We start from the raw sequence: 16,958 nt of genomic DNA, 5'->3' as shown, positions 1-16,958 counted from the left end.
AACGAACTAGCAGTTCTATAGATTAATGACCACACGTTCCATCATCTGTACTCACTCCTAAGTGGTGGCTAGAGATTTGTATCATTTCAACTCAATAAGGATTGAGCATAAAATCTTTTGCAATACGATGATCTACCCCAACCGGGATGGCCAGCCCATGTTCATTAACACATCGACAGGACTTTGCGTTCCATCCAATATCACCAGTACAACTGGCTGGATACATCAGGAGACAATTAGATTGAGAAATCCTGGAACGGGACACCCCCTTGGGTGCCCCATCCCTCTGACCCATCACTACTAGAAGTATAATGTGCCAGATGGGGACTGATCCAGGGCAAGCTAGAATCACTAGCATGTGTATATACACATTTGCAGATTCACATTTACTTGACCCCTGCACCGCAGCATGCCTATAGAAGCCAACATGTCACTCCAGGGGGATCAAACAAACAGAGATATGTACACTGTGCCATCTGATCAACAGTGTGGCAGAATTCATGCGCTCACGCGCACGCATGGCGATAATCCCATTCCAACATGGCAGACAGGCCAACAAGCGTTTATTGGGTTTCCTGCCGTGACACACACGGAAGTAGTTGGCATAACGCTTGGAGGATCCGACCCTCTGAATTACTTTTTCGCAATTCACCAGCAGGTAAGCGGCTCTAGCACTGGCACCCTTTGAGATGAGCCTCTCACATCCTCCTTGATACCGGTCTATGTATTTGCCACAGCAAGAGCTCTACGGCCCAAATCCATTGCACGCAGATACCTGACACAAGGCAGCTCGACACCCCGGCACCATTTGCTTACCCAAGATGAGCTAAGCGGAACATCCCAAAATTATACACTGTGTGTACTTCATACGTCTTTGTAGACTGTAACTACGAAACTGACCAACCATATAATCTCTTCCCACGTAACTTTACACACATTGGTGAAACTCAGCCCCCGAGCAAACGCGAAGCCAGAGACGAGCACTCATCACAGAGGCTCGTGCCCAAGGTATGTCTCACTAGATTTATGAGTGTATACCACCTTGCATGATTTTTAATCACTTTCTTGGACGCACGTTTCACCACATGATTATAATATGACTCCATTACTCCGGGTACTACTGATTCACATTTCCCCCGTCCCACACCCCCCCTCCCCTCACTTTTGTAGTCTGGTGCAACACAAGCCACACAAGGTAGTCCTTGCATCTATGACACCCCCATTCATTTTGGGACTGTGAATTTACACACTTTTTAGCACATAGTTACTAACATGTATAAGTGCTCCACAGAGGGTAGACGTTCCCTCTGACTGTGTGCCTCTGTGTTTCCCCCTAGGGGAAGGAGGTGCCGCCTGGATCCCAGTTGATGGTCCACAGAAGGAGTCACTCCATTGTTTACAATACCTGGTCCTGAAGAAGATGATCAAAATGAATATGATCATTGAAACCGGTCGACCCACCAGCGCATGAGCCTTCTCATGTGCATAACGATGCCAAAACCATACAACCAGTGCACGTTCAATACCACTCCTCTGACCAGATAGTCTTCATGCCTCTAGAGTTTTTTCGTTTCCTTCCAGAGAGGCTTCAACATTTTCCTATGATCAGAACAAGTCCTGAATAGACAGGTTGACTATACTATTTGGTGAATAAAACAGATAGAAATTCTGAGTATTAGCACCCAGTCATAGACGGGAAACACATATATTGATGTATAGTGCCTCGATGTAACAACTTGATACTTGTATCTGGCTTTTTTATTGCATATAGCGTATTAGGTATATGTGTATACTTGTTGGCTAGGGAGAGCCCTTCCGCTATCCCTTTTAGATAGGCGGTGCAACACCGAGCGCCTAGGGAGAGACCTATGGAACAGGGACAGGGTGTTCTTCATTGTAGGGACAGCCTGCATGTGTATGTTGTTTTTTGTAACTAAAGAGAGGATTCCCCTCCTCAGTGACAATATTTGCTCCAAATACTGTTTTTTGTGTTATCCTATCCCACAAAACCAGGGCCAGGCACAGAAGCGCAAAATGGCTGAAATCCAAGACCTGGCACAGCAGCTCAAAATGGCCAACTAAAGAAATGTTGGCCATAGAACACACCAGATGGTAACCAGAGACCTTCCTTCAGCCACCCCTAAAGTGGGAAAAGGACCCTAAGACACTGAACCAGGGTTCCCCACATCCTATTACCTAGAGGAGCCGGCGGCCAGATCTGCCTCCAGTGGTCAAGAATCCCTGATTGCCTTACCTCCCGCAGTCCCACGTGATGCATTCATCATGTGGACTGGCGGCGTACGTCAAAATTGAGTCCTACCTATACATCCTGTTTATCTGCTCCATCGTTCCCATGGGCACAACAACCTCCTCAGCCCTACTGGGTTCCATCAATGCCTACTACATGGCGGTCATCTGCACCACCATCAAGGACTTCAACATGGATTCCCACAGTGTCCTCCGTTGCTGCTTTCCCCATGTAAGCCTATGAAGACAGATGCTATGAGAGGTTCAAACCTTGATGAGATACAGGGCAATGGCAGATTACTTTAAGGGGATATTATAAGATCTCATGTCTCCTGACCTGACACTACAATCCCACCAGCGCTGTAGCTAACAGTACCACAAGCACCAAATCAATAGTACTTCTCACAGTACCTACTACTTCAGCACCAACGCTCCAAGCCCAGTAATGATTCAGAGACAGTCTCTCGTCAGGACCCCAAAGACCTGGACATGCAGCATACCAATAAAGACTCTTCTAGCAACACTGAGGAGGGTATCCAATGCTCAGAGTGATTTATGATCGAATGCTCCGCTTGTCCGAATTCCTAGGTGTGGCCACTCCAGAGGAACCCCAACAAGAGTCCACAATCCTCTCCTAAGTATTGGCACAAGGTGCCTCCAACAGATTTCCTCTTGCAATATAAAAGGATGTCTTGGCCAAGGTCACAAACATATGGAAGAAGCCTCATTCGCTGCAACCTACTAATAAAAGCTGGATGCCAGATACAGCCATTGGCATCAGAAACGCTTTGCATGACCTCCCACATATAACCTCACTCGAAATCCTTTGATTTTGGGACTTCCCCTACAGCCCTTCTCAATAAGGATGATAAAATGTTGGAGGCCTACGGTCGTAAAGTGTATGCCAATGCATCGAATCACTTCAGGCAGACCAATGCAGCTGGAAATCAAAGACTATAAAGAGAATTGGGCGATTTCCAAGCCTTTCTACGTTCAGAAAAACAACAGTCATTCAAGTCTGGCCTAGTAAAAATTTTAATTCTCTGAAGCTCTCCTTGAGGTTTCAGTGCACCAAATTGCTTGGGGATAGCGCACAGTGCCGATATGTGCAGAGTGGCATGGATGCATTCCCCGAATTTTACACAGGAAGTTCAAGACCGCATTGTAGATCTTCTATTCGATGATCAAGATCTTTTTCGCTCCTCCCTCTTAGAGGATCTTAATTAATGCAAAACAGCTAAATCTCTTGCGGTACTGATCAAACCAGGACATAAGCCCTTTCACGAGTCAACATTTTCAATTGATCCAGGACAAAATTCCTTTCGAGGGTTTCGTGGTAACCAGGTTAGAAAGGCCAGAAACCTCATTGTACACAGAAAGAAAAATACAGGAACTTATGCAAAAGAGGCTTTGCTCCATCCTCGTCTCTAGATGCAGTGGAATCTCCATCCATCTTAACCACTGGCAGTCCATTTTGCAGGATCCCTGTGAATCCTATCTGTAGCATCCAGGGACTTCTGTATCATCCCTCCTTCTCCTTTCCCTCTGATTCAACTAGGCTCAACCCCTCTCTTGGAAGAGATCAACATACTACTCCTCATGCAAGCTATAGAGCAAATTCCTCTCAACCAGAGAGGTCAAGGATTTTACTCAAGGATCTTCTCGGTGCACAAGAAAATCCAGGCAAGCCTGTGGGCAATTCTGGACCCCTCATTCATCAACCTCTTCCTTCTCAACAAGAAGTTCAAGATGATCAGTCCTGCCTCATTCCAAATTCCTATGAATAGCTAGCTATGCCCTTTGGACTCTGAGCTTCTCCAAGAGTGCTCACCAAGTTTATAAATCCAGTGTACCATCGCCTCAGGGGGAACCATGCATATCCCTACCTGAATGGTTTGCTGGCGAGAGCACGCTCTCCTCTGGAGGCCATAGAGGCCTTAGCTTGCTGGTGAACACCTTGTTCAACTTGGAATTTTCAATAAATGTCAACAAATTCTGCCTCCAACTCAGAGACTGACCTCAAGAGAGTGTATCCTTCCTACAAGAGACCACACTGCATGTGGGACCCCTAAACGATTTGACTTCCCTTGCTCATACGCCTTTTGAGCCCACGGCTTCTACCGATCTGAAATCCCACTTGTGGAAGTTTTTACTTCTGGTGGGCCTTACCTCAGCAAACAGTGAGATACAAGCATTTTCTGTTTCCGAGCCTTACATATTTTTTCATAGGGACAAGGTAGTCCTCGGAGCACATCCTTTTTTTGGTCCAGAGTTAGGTTCATCCTTTCATCTTAATGAGGAAGTAGTCCTTCCAACATTTTTCCTGGACCCTCAGTATCCAACAGACTCTGTCTTGCGGCAAAAATGGCTGTGGATACAAAATATCGTGGCAAATGTTCTGTGGTTTTGCCGCCACAATCCTGTAAAGGATGTGGGGGACACCCCCGCAACCCTCGGACCCATTGTACCATTTAAGGGGAGCAGGGGACACCCCCACAACCTCCGTTCCCCTTAAATGGTATAATTGGTTACACCTTTACTTTTACCAGCAAACTTTTTGCCGCGATTTTATTACCTGATACCCTATGTAGGTGACAGAAGAGCTCTCAAATTCTCTCTCCACAGAACAAAGGAGATCAGATATCTGTTGCCATTTTTGTCACATTTGGTGGTTCATTGTGAGATGGTTTATGTCCACCATTAACTATTGCTACATCTTACAGAAGATCCCGTTCCCCAAAGGTAAGCACACTCACGCTGTCAGGGCCAAGGATGCTTCATTCGCTTTCCTGCATCACATACCCCTGGTAAGTCATCAGCAAGGCAGCAAAGTTGTCTACCGTGTCAGCTTTTTGCAAGCATTATTGTTTCAACACTAACTCCAGTGCTAATGCCAGCTTTGGTCAGGCAGTTCTGCAAATCATTTCTCTGATTATAGTCCAATCTCCTCCCTTGAGTTTCTTATGCTATGAAATCTCCCATCAGTATGGAAGAAGGGGGATGGGATGTAAGAGTAAAACAGTTGCTCACCCTAGGGTCTACTGTGGTCCTCGTTTCTTATTCTCCTTCTGGCCCTACCCTGAATTTAAAATGCCCTACTGTGTGATCATCTTGAGCATTTTGCAGAACATTTTACATTTTGCAGTATATTTTTCATTTTGTTTTGTGCTCTCGACAAGCCTGCGTATATGTGTGGTGGCCCTAGTCAATGTTTGTAACAGCAGATCAACTGTTTGGTCACAAAGAGAATGGGCCTCATTACGAGTCAGCCGGTCTAGAACGAACGGTGGTGGTAAATCCGCCACCACTGTTCTTTCCGGACCGGCTGATTCCGAGTCCTGCAGGCGAGAGGCGCCAGGTCTGACCTGGCGGGTTTAACACAACCCGCCTGCAGGCGGACGTGGAAACACCGGCACAGTTACAGCATGGTGCCGGTGTTTCCTCTTCCCCATTCCCATGGAGTCCCATTGGACTCCATGGGAATGGGGATTTACCGAATTCCGCCTCCGGAATTACCGGGTCACCGGGGTTGTAATGCCTCGGTGATTCCGGGAATCACGGAGGCGGAATGTTAATACGAGTCCGGCGATAACCTGCCAGTTTTTACGGCTTGGTTACCGCCGGACTCGTAATGAGGCCCAATATATCTTGTTTGGCTGAACAATGATTTTTATTCGGTGTGCACAACTTCAGAATGACGGCTACATGTATGCCTAGAATTTCAAAAACTGAAAGTGGACAATTTCGAGATATGGTGGGCAAAAACATGATTTGTAGGTCTCTTTGGAAATTTCAATGCACAAAAAATATTTTTTGAGCAGTCGTTTTTGGGCATGTACCTGTTGATGAAACCTCGCCAAATTGGTGTAACCAAAATTTGGCCAGATCAGATGCATGCCAATTTTGGTGAGCTTTCCTGGATGCGGACACAAGTTATAGAGGAAAGCGTAACCTGCAATGTATCGTTATCTCTACTGCCAAGAATATATAACTGATGCATCACCATCTTGGCCCCCTCAAAACTAATGTCCTACTATCAAAGGCAGTGCAGTCTGTCTCTTCCATAGTCACGCTCTATGTCCTCTGAAATGGCTTGCAACAGAAATTCTTATTTACTAACTACATTACCCACACAGTGACTCATTTGTTTAAAAAGACATTTCCATAACTCCTTCCTGCCTCCCTTAGTCACTCACTCAAGGCAAACCACACAAGCTGTTCAATGCTCGAGGGCCTTTGTGCTATGCAAAACAACAATCACATAAGCTTCCTTTTAGGCCAAGTGAGTTTCCAAATTGCCAAGACCAAATGTAAAGAACATATTCTCAGCAAAAATAAGTCAGACATTTTAGGAGGTGTAGTAAATACCTTCAGTGGCCCGTTGCAGAAATTGGGCAGAATGTTCTCATATTCACAATCTGGGAAACTAATGTAACTCCTGATTTCCCAAGTCCAGGGAAACCGAAAGCCCATGCCCAAGCCGCTCTGTAACACACCACGCACTTTGATCAGCTATTCCGAACACTCAATAGCTTAACTTTCGATCTCAAAAGAGCTCTGCTGTGGTGTGTCTTTGTTTTTTACATTTAAACATTATTACTGTTTAATTGATGTAGGCACAGCAGTGTGTGGGTAACTGTGGGTGGCTATGGTCTGTGAGTTGTTATTTAACGTACAAATGGTGGATGATTAGAAAGGGGAGGAGTGCATAAAGCGGAATATTTTGGGAAACAGTGACTACAAGCAGATGATCCTATGATGCATTTTCTTTCATTGTGTTTCTTTCAGTATTGATGGTGGAATCTATGTGATGGTAACTAGTGATTATAACGAATAAAAACCAAAAAGAATGCATTTTTAATGAATAAAAACACCTGTTTTTATGTGGGCTAAGGGGCTGTGGTGAGGTTTTGACCATGGGGAAATGTTATTTGTTTCATTGTGTTGGTTCGGTACAAATTCATTTTTATTTATTTATCCGTTAAAATCACATGTAACCCTATGTGATCACCTTGAGAAGAAAAAAAAAGGAACCCAAATTATTTTTTTTCTCACACATTTCCCCACATCCCATCCAAACTCCCCATATATTTTGTATTACCCTATACCCCCCCACCCCTCCACATATAATTGGGTGGGAACGTGCTTTCCAAAATTCTATATTTCGTTTTCTAAATTTTCTATGGCTCAGTAATTGACTGATACCTCGATGATGTAGTTGTGAAACAGAGATTGTTTAGGCTAACATTACTTTGTAAACTGTAAAGTAGGCTCTCATTCAAGGGCGGAACAAAGCTACAAGCAGTGTGCGTGTGTTTGTGTGTGTAGTCAGTTTGGTTTATTGTGCGATGTTTTCAAATTTCAAGTACTCCCTATAAAATGCAATGTCAATTGAGCCTGTTTTTTCACGTTTTGCAAGCTTGTGACTGCATGACTCCCCACCTATCCCAGGAATCTCCGAATTATTGTTTTTATTTTCCAGCATTCCAATGGCCTTATATAACGTCACACATTATTGCCTTACTAGAATAGCAGAACATTCAAAGATCTATTTTCTGAAACTGTTATTGTTTTTTTATTTGTGATTCTGATTTGTGTTGTCTTTACTAGCACCGAGGGGCAAGAGAGGATGGAAGACGTTCAATGGTATCCTTAAAGGAATGATACTCTATCTTCAAAAGGTAACACAAATTGCAGGAGTGGTTCCATTAATCGCTCATTACCTGGGATCTACAATAAAGTATAATAGGGAGGATGTCTGAAAATACTTGGCAGCCTTAATTTTCAGTATCTGAAATATTTAGCGCATCATTACGAGTTTGGTGGGATTAGCAGGATACCATCAAACTGATGTGTTACCACCTACGGTAAACATTGGGCCTCACTCCGAGTAGGGCGGTAAGGGATACCAGGCACCGGTAAGGAGACCGGTGCCGGTAATCCCTTACCGCCCTACTACGAGGCCCCTTAGCGGGTCCCTCCTTTAATGCCTGGTCTGACCAGGCGTTATGGACGGGGCCCGTTAAGGGACCTCAGAGCTAATAACGGTACCGCAATTTGCGGTACCGTTATTCTCGCCTTCCCCAATGAGCCCTATGGGGGCTCAAATGGGAATGGGAAATGGCTTTTTCAATGGGGAGTTACTGGTCCCGCAAAGGTCGGACTACACGGGTAAGTCCCCATTGAACCATGCCAGTGCCGGACCCGTTATTGGAGGCAGTCATGGCGTCATGGCGCAAATAGCGCCATGACTACCTCCAATTTCGGAATGAGGCCCATTGTCTGCATGTTACAAGTTATGGTTATTGTCACTCTTAAGTTCCATGCTCTTTTTTGGGAAATGGTGGTGTTACCACCACCAGTAATACCACCACCGCTGTTAGCAAAATTTTCTGTTTAGTTGACACTGCTACTTCTTGCTTATGGATTTAGAAACATGCCCTTGAGTAAGATTATACATCAGATTATATTTGAAAATAATGCCAGTTATACTGTTGAATCTGTACTCACAATGTGGCACTTACTTTGGATAGTTAATAATAATTAGTTATTTATATAGCTCTTTCACCAAAGTGCTCTACATAGAACATTTTTATATACAATTATTATCATCTAGCCGAAGCTGGCACTCATTTAATAACCTCGGAAGGATGAAATGCTGAGTTGGCCTTGCCGAGACACTTAAGCCACTGAGCTATCTTGCTGGAGAGATGTAATACTTAAGGGATTCTTAATGGAATATTTTGTTTTCCTCCCTTTTCTTACAAGCCTGCACTCCAAAATCCTAGACGTCATTCCTGCCTAGTAAGGTGGCAGTTACAGTCACCCATTCCTGTTACTGTTAGTAAACATACATTGACCATATAGCAAGGGCATTGGAAAGGAGCTAAATTCATTGTTGGACGTGTTAATGTTAATGTTAAAGGATATTTGTACCGCGCACTATCACCACCAGAGTGGTCCCCAATAAAAAAATGATGTAGTGAAAAATTATAAACTGCATTTTCGAACAGGCTGTTGCAGTGTTCAAGTGGAAATATTGTTTGAATTTACAATGCATACATCTGTACTGAAGGAAAAAAACATCTTGGAAGGTGTTTATCGACAGGAATGCATGACAGCCAGAAGGCAAGGAACTACCTTTCCTGCCAGGATTGCGCAGTCCCATGCCACATGTTCTACTTATCATTCCTCTACAGATACCTGTTGGGTTTTGCTGCCACATTCTAAAGGTAAGCTACCATTATATGCCTAAGCCCACCCCCTCCATATCCCCACACCCCGTCATACACAAATGTCACACCTGCAGCCGCATGCATCCACCACCAACCTCAGAAACTGGATAAACATCTCTCACATCGCCCACTGAGGAGACACAACACTTAATTTTGATCAACTTACACTTCACAGTACTCCGTGCCCCAGTCATTAGGGAAAAAAATCACTATGAGCATATTAAATGCATTCTCCAGCATTGGACTTTGCATGAATCCACACGCTCTTTAATATTCCCCGTCGTCAGGCTGGGAATCCTCAGTAACATTAAAGCAGTTTACCTTTTACATTTCTCAACCGCTTGTCAGTTTAGTGCTGTATTATAGTAATTTTGGGTCATACTGCCCACAGTCAGTTATACAGGGCCCCTGATGGGCATTTTCAGATATTCTACTGCATGTTAAGTGTTGGGAGTCCTTGAGAATTCTCTCTTCAAGAAATTTGACAATTTGTGTCTATTGTTCACTAGTTATTCCATCAAATCTTCCGGTTTGGTGCTGCATTGCTTATCGACTACGGCTGTGAATTTTTGGCCCATTCCATTGCCTCCAGCAAGTTCCTATCTTCCATCTGAGGCCTTCCGGAGACCGTGGAGATGACAGATGCGAGGAAGAAAAGCATATTCAAGGCTTGCTTGACTTGTAATCTTAAAAACGTTTACATCGAGGATCTTCATGAAAAGTGTCTTTATTGTCTATACCCGGAACATGACTTGGACAGCTTTACCACTAGTTCTCATCAAAGACCCACAGGGACTGCCACCAGAGGTTAGTGGCCTGATTGGATGAAGGTATCAAGGCCTCTGACTCGGCCTCTGTCCATAGTTATGCGTCTGCCAGGCACAGACCGACCCCTAGAGTACATTCTATCATCAAAGAGGTCAAGGTCCCACAAAGATTCTTCCTGTGAGCAAAAAAGGGACATGGATCACACGCTCAGGCTTCCCCCTCATCGACTGTGTCGTTGACTTCTCCATCTTTGCCTACGGTCACCTTGTTGACCACTTCGGTGCCAAGAATGCCTTCATCGGCAGCTCCCCATCGATGACAATGTCCTCCTCGATGATGACCATCATCCCGCCGACGACTCCATTGACCATATCGTCGACGACCAAGACAACAACTTTGTAGATCAAACCTGTTGCTTCAGTCCTGTCGACGACCAATCCGACGTCTACATCTAAACCGTCTACTCTAACCTTTTCATTGCCACTTAGACCTTTGCTGTCGCCAAGCAAGTCTGCATCGTCGACGACACCTGTTCAAGAGCCCTTGGTCTCCACCTCTCTAAGAGTAGTTGCTGTGGATAGCGATGTACCATCTGCATTGTCTTACCTGCCCAGGCCAACTCGTGTTCACACACTGTTTTCACTGGCTCCCTATGCACCAGTTGCAGTTTCCTGTCTATCCATGGCACCTCCTGAGCAACTTCTACAGCAGGGTACTGATTCGGACATGGACGTGCTGGTGAGTGTGTCCTCTGCTGCCGATGATATGATGGAAGCTGTGCATCCTGTTGCTGACATGCCGTCAGCACCACCAAACCAAGGCCTTCCTCTTCCTAAAGGCCCTTTTCAACTTTCTCCAGTGGTACCTCTCCGAATGTGCATGCCCACCGGGCCTCTGCTGGCTCCTGCGCCTTCCACGCTACATACCATAGTTTCGTAGGTCCAGCAACGGCTTCCTGCTCCACTGTTGCCTTCCACAGCAAAAACATATGGACCTGTCGGCAAGGGCAAATCCCTTTTCAAAGTCTTCCATTGCGAGATGGATGTCGGCGTCCTTTTTCCACTGCCATCGTCTGGCCAACAGGCCCCTTCCAGGAAGACTGAGAGCACACTCGACAAGACTAATGGCTTCTACTACAGCGTTTCTGGCTGGTGTACCCCTGCTCAACATCTGCAGGGCAGCCACGTGCAGGTCTGTCCATACCTACACAAGGATCTTATGCATCGATAGGGATTGCAGGGATGAGACCTGAGTCAGCCAGGCAGTGCTTCGCAACCTGTTTGCATGAAGCAAGTGTTCCAGAGATGAGTTAGTTACTTCTGTTGATCTGTGCCGCTGCCCGTTTTGGTTGTGTATATGTACTGCTGTCTAATCTTATTCGAGGGCATGTGCTGGAGAATGAATAAGTTACCTGTAACTCCTGTTCTCCAGCCTTGGTATCTTTCATGGATTCACATGCAACCCTCCCGTCTACCCCTCTCTGGCTCTTCTTGGCTCATACTGCCACATTACGTCCTCTGCCAAATCAGAAGATGGCCACCAGGGGTGAAGTTAAGGGGACCTGTCTAATTGGCTGTGGGTAGTTTGACCCAAAATGACGATTATAGAGCGCTAATGTGACAAGCAGTTTAGATATTTAAAAGTAAACTGCTTTAATGTTACTGAGGATTGACAGCTTGACGACAGGGAAAATTCAAGAGCATGTGAATCCATGAAAGAAACCAATTCTGAAAAACAGGAGTTACAGGTAAGTAACTTATTATATCTTCATCACAGACACATAGCCCAACCCCACATCCTCACACTAGTCATCCTCATCCCCATAGGATAAGGCATATAACACATTAGGCGCGTTACCCAAATAAGTCCTCCTGCAGTTACAGTGTCCAGGATGCAACAACACTTAACTCTGTGGAGCTCCTCACTTGTCACTTCCCAGTCCCTCTTATCACATGTACACCTTACACCTGATTGACAGATGCTCAAGCAAATCCCCACCATATATATTAATGATTGTAACAATAGTGTTCTTTGGGACTGTAACCTCACAGGAGATTTTGCTACATAGAAATGAGGAAGCACTCTTTGACTTAATCTACATCCAAGATACCAAACAATACATCGTTGAACCAAACCAAATTTAAGGCAAGATGCCCTGACACACTCGTCACCCCTATACAATCTGTCAAATTCACTTACCAGATACGACTTGATTAGACAGACCACTCGGCAATACTGATCCCCATGCGTCATACTCTAAAGAACCACCATGGTAAACAAAAATCCTCCTAACAGCAATATTCCTCCTTTAAATCATACCCTGTAAACATACTGAAGAAAGACTGAAACACCCCAGCATTCCCAATAGATCCCACCACCAGCATCAGTAACCACCTAGACTTGCTCACCTAACTCTGAATGCCAGCGTTGCTATGCTTGCCCCGACAGAAACCCACCGACAGAAAGCCTTTCCACAGCAAACATTAGTATACAAGGCACAATATCCAACTCCAAGACAACATTGTTGATCTAAAAAATGCTCTGCTTCTCATTCAGAAAAATCATCAGAACAGCCGAAGCCCCTTGCTACAAGATCCATGGAAGCCTCACGCAAAGTAGAGATTGCTTAAATCAGTCAAACATTGCAGACTCTTTTCAACCCCATCCCCCAATGCCTCAGTCAATTGAGGAAGCACCTTCAACAAATTCTTTACGGCATCAGGTAGGCCAACACAGTTACTCTCACCTCACATTGCAACACATTCAGATGAATCACAGTGAAGACACTATCAGTAAAAGAATTTCCTAAACAGCTGCACCATCCACAAGGTCATTTCATACTTAAATGCCCTAATTTCAACCACTATTGTGAAAGTTCTCTCTAATGAAGAACTCACTCGTCTACAAAAAACAAACAAGGCCTCTGCCATTTAAGGCATCTTATTAGACTGACACAAAGCAAAGCAGACTCTCACATTCCTTAAGAGCTCTACCCAGGGCCCCAATGACCTCATCAACTACCTGCCCATGAGCTGCATTCAAATTCTCAGGACAATTACTGAGAAGGCAGTTGCATCCAATAGTAAACGAGAATCAGCAAAACCTGGGATGGCCTTCCTTGAACTCTGAGCACTCAACAAAACTGTCAACAATGAAACCTTAATCAACAAAGTTTTTTTTTCTTTTCTGCATTTTGGGTTATTACAAACATTTAGCAAAATAAAAATGGAATCCATCATCAATCACGTCATAAAACCTTTTAAAAAGAGAAAGGCAGTTTCCTTACAAATCAACTGCACAAACATGTGATGTCCATTTGATCCTATTTCCATTATCAATTGTCATAAGTAATTATAAGAAACCACCCTCCCATAATCACAATGCCCGTCTAGTGTCTTTCCTAAATACAATTGAACTGTGGCTTAGACCAATTAAGTCCGATCCCTACACAGTAGCAAATTCAACCAATCGTCTGGGGTCAAGGAGGCAAAATTATTCAAAAAAAGCTCTGAAAAACTGTTGTCCTCAGAGAGGTAAAGGCTGTACAAAAAAGCAAATGGCTCAAGTTCTACATATTTTGCGCTTGATTACAAGACCAGCAATGCACATCTCTTGGGCCAAGACCTATCCTTACTGAGAGCACCTCCTGAGTAGGGAACAGGTTGAAATGGATCCTGATTAACTGTGCTCTATAATAACTGTTTGGACATTTCATCAGATATTTTGGAATAGAGCCATAGGCCCTCACTTCATACTTCAAATGATGGTATAACTTAAATCTGTTTGCTTCATCTGAAGTCAGCATCCAGTCTGCTCTCCTCGGACTTATTTTGATCTTGTTTGGGTTTGTTCTTAACTCCTCTTCACATACAGACCATCTTTCAAGCAATGCTCTACGATATAATTCCCATTTTCTGAGGTTTTTATCACGGCCCAAGTCCAATTCTTTTTTCAGTAGAGCAAAAAGTGGGGGAGGCAAGTCCTGAATTAATTTCCTATGCTCCATTCTACTATGGCCTTTAGGGAAATCAGCCCTAGTTGACGTCGGACCACATGTATTGGGATGGATCTTGGTAGTCACAACACTCTTTTCACAAAAATGTCCTCGGCCATAGACCACAGGGAATGACGGATAAAGAACAAAGATTCCGGCCCGTAAGACAAAACCGCAGTGGTTTTCATTTGATAGAAGTCTAACAACGGTATCAGGGAGAAACAGCAAAACATTTTGTTGAGTAACCTTGCTTGATTTGCCAGTTCAGACTCGTCCCTGTGTGCAATGCCTTTAACTTCTCTAAAAGGTCCTATGGACAGCCCTACCTTGATAGCTTCTTCCACAACCTGGGCCTACTCACGCTGTCGAAAGCCTGCCCCAGGCCAACAAACGCATTGTAAGTTTTAGATTTGCCCTCAACAGCCCTGTCCTTTAACAAGTTAATTAGGGCGATGTTTGGGCTAGTTCCAAGTCCTTTAACAAAGCCAGATTGAAGAACGTCCATGTGGCAATCCCTTTCAACCCATCTATTCAATTGTAGCAGCAGACATGATCTGAGAATCTTTCCCATGACATGCAGAAGGCAAAAGGGCGATCATTTTTAGGATCGTCCCTATTGCCCCTCTTAAATATTGTGACAATGATAGCACGTCTCCAAGAGTCAGGAATACTATGTTCCAGCTCAATCCTCCTAAAGACCATGCACATAAAGTTGGCCCACATCTCCGGTTCCTGTTTCAGCATGGCATTATTAATACCATCTATGCCAGGTGCATGAGAGGCACTAACCTTCTTAATAAGACCCAAAATGTCCTCTGCTTTCTTTTCTACCAACCATTCAGCTCCACACTTATGACCCTTGTTCGCCTCCATTTGAATGTCTGAAAAATAAAGGGGTCTAAAATGGGCCACCCAGGTGGATTCTGACACCCCATATACTTGCTAGACAGACGGAGGGGTGTCACTGCTCTTGATTAGGGTCCAAACCTCACCCAGGCTCTTTTCACTTATTGCCTGCAGCTTGTCCTCTGCATTTTGGTGTAGCATAGCTGCTTTGTGTCCCCGCAGCCAGTACTTGTAACCTTTTTGTAGCTCCTTTGTGGCGAAGGCTAATGCTTCTTGATGTAATCTTTTTTTTTAACCAAACTTTATTCGCTCATCATTGTTCACATATACAATTGGCTTTGCATTTCCATAGAGACTTTTTGCACAGCTCAGTTCCAATCAACACTACATACTGTACTAACGGCAACACCGTCCCTCCCAACCCCCACCTTCCCCCAACCAGTCTTATGAGAGCAGCCGCTTATATCCTGTCTCCTTTGCCTCAGTCCTCTTCCTCTTCTAATATCCCAAGCATCCTCATTCTCTTCGGGATGTGTAGGTGTGTAGTGTCCTTAAGTGCATAGGTAAGAAAAGGTGACCAAACTTTACTAAATTTCCTCAATGACCCACGTACTATCGCTGTCATTTTCTCCACATCCACAGTGTCCCAGATTGCATAGTACCATTGTATAATGGATGGTGGATTGCGTGGAGTGTTTACTGTGTGGAGGTGCTGCAAATAAACCTCTGTTATCCTGCTGCAGAATTTTGCTACATTGAGTATTTTTTCATTTTCCATCTGAGGAGGAGGAGAAGCCAATGCCTTAAAACCTCATTCCACGACACAGAGCGTCACGGTGTGCGTGGAGTGTTTTCTGTGTTTCCCTGGGTTGCCCAGGGGAGGCCAGGAGTCTAATGGAGTCTGGACGCCTTTTACACCAAGCAAAGAAGAACGAGGGAAATGCAGGAAGCGAGTACGGGTGCCAGCCGCATTCACTCCAAACAAGGCTGCAACTTAGACAGGGAATTCCTCGGCTATCCCAGGACCTGCCGGCAGAAAAGCGGGCTGGAAGATCTGAGGTCAAACATCTAAGCAAACAATGCAAAACATACTCACTTTGCAACAGTCAAGAAAAGCTCTGGTCCGCTCATTTGCGTGTAGCGTTCTGTCCCTCCTGATGCAATCAATACTTGTGGCGCCTGAAAATGTGACTGATATAGAGACTGCTGAGACTGGTGTGAGCAGACACACATGTTTGCGCATGCTTGTGTGCGCAGCCACAGTGAGTGAGAAAGTGTGGTGACTGTGCAGAGATGCTAGCATTGCGAGTATTGATTGTCCTTCGTCCGTCCCGCGGCTCTGAGTCTTAGCATGGCATGCGGCAGAGTCGCCGGGGATGGTGCATCTCACGGGCTTTGCGCAGAGTGTGCGAGCTGCGGCCAGAGTTGCCAACGCACAGCTGAACTTAAAATCTGCAAAATCGCTTACAAAAAGGGCTGAATGGCGTGCTGGGCGAGGCGCAGAGGGAGGGCCTGCTGCTGTCGTGTCCCCCTTTGCTCATGTCAGAAAACGCAAGTGACAATGCAGACCCTGCGTGCAATCTACTGGATCACATAATGCCCTCCTCCACCTCTAATTCCATGCAGAAAAGCGTAGAATTGCAATTGCAAAAGATAATTAAAAAAACCTTTCCAAGTTGTGGACGAAATGATAGAGGACCCATTCTTAAGCCCTAACTCACACAACGCAGAGGTTGTGGCACTGTTGCCCACCTTGCTGACACGAAATAACTACCAGGCACAGTTGTGTGAACCTCATGGAGAATCATCATCTTATCCAGGTCTGCATACTTTAGTTGGTGATGCAATGAACAAATCTGATAAAGTGG

At 44.8% G+C, this 16,958-nt stretch overlaps 1 protein-coding gene across 4 annotated transcripts in view; it reads left to right on the top strand.

Annotated features, from left to right (window-relative positions):
* Positions 1–16,958, top strand: part of PSD (pleckstrin and Sec7 domain containing) — a 1,402,592-nt gene that overhangs the window by 1,183,813 nt on the left and 201,821 nt on the right. For all 4 annotated transcript variants that reach the window (XM_069610471.1, XM_069610469.1, XM_069610470.1 and 1 more), the window contains exon 13: positions 7,858–7,928. In XM_069610471.1, the coding sequence (XP_069466572.1) occupies positions 7,858–7,928 (71 nt within the window). The remainder of the gene's footprint in view (positions 1–7,857; positions 7,929–16,958) is intronic.

Source organism: Ambystoma mexicanum, chromosome 8, assembly GCF_040938575.1.
Source record: "Ambystoma mexicanum isolate Mex_15411 chromosome 8, UKY_AmexF1_1, whole genome shotgun sequence".
NCBI classification, from domain to species: Eukaryota; Metazoa; Chordata; class Amphibia; order Caudata; family Ambystomatidae; genus Ambystoma; species Ambystoma mexicanum.
Note: the sequence above shows the minus strand (reverse complement) of the source record. Positions and strands in the feature narration are given on the sequence as shown.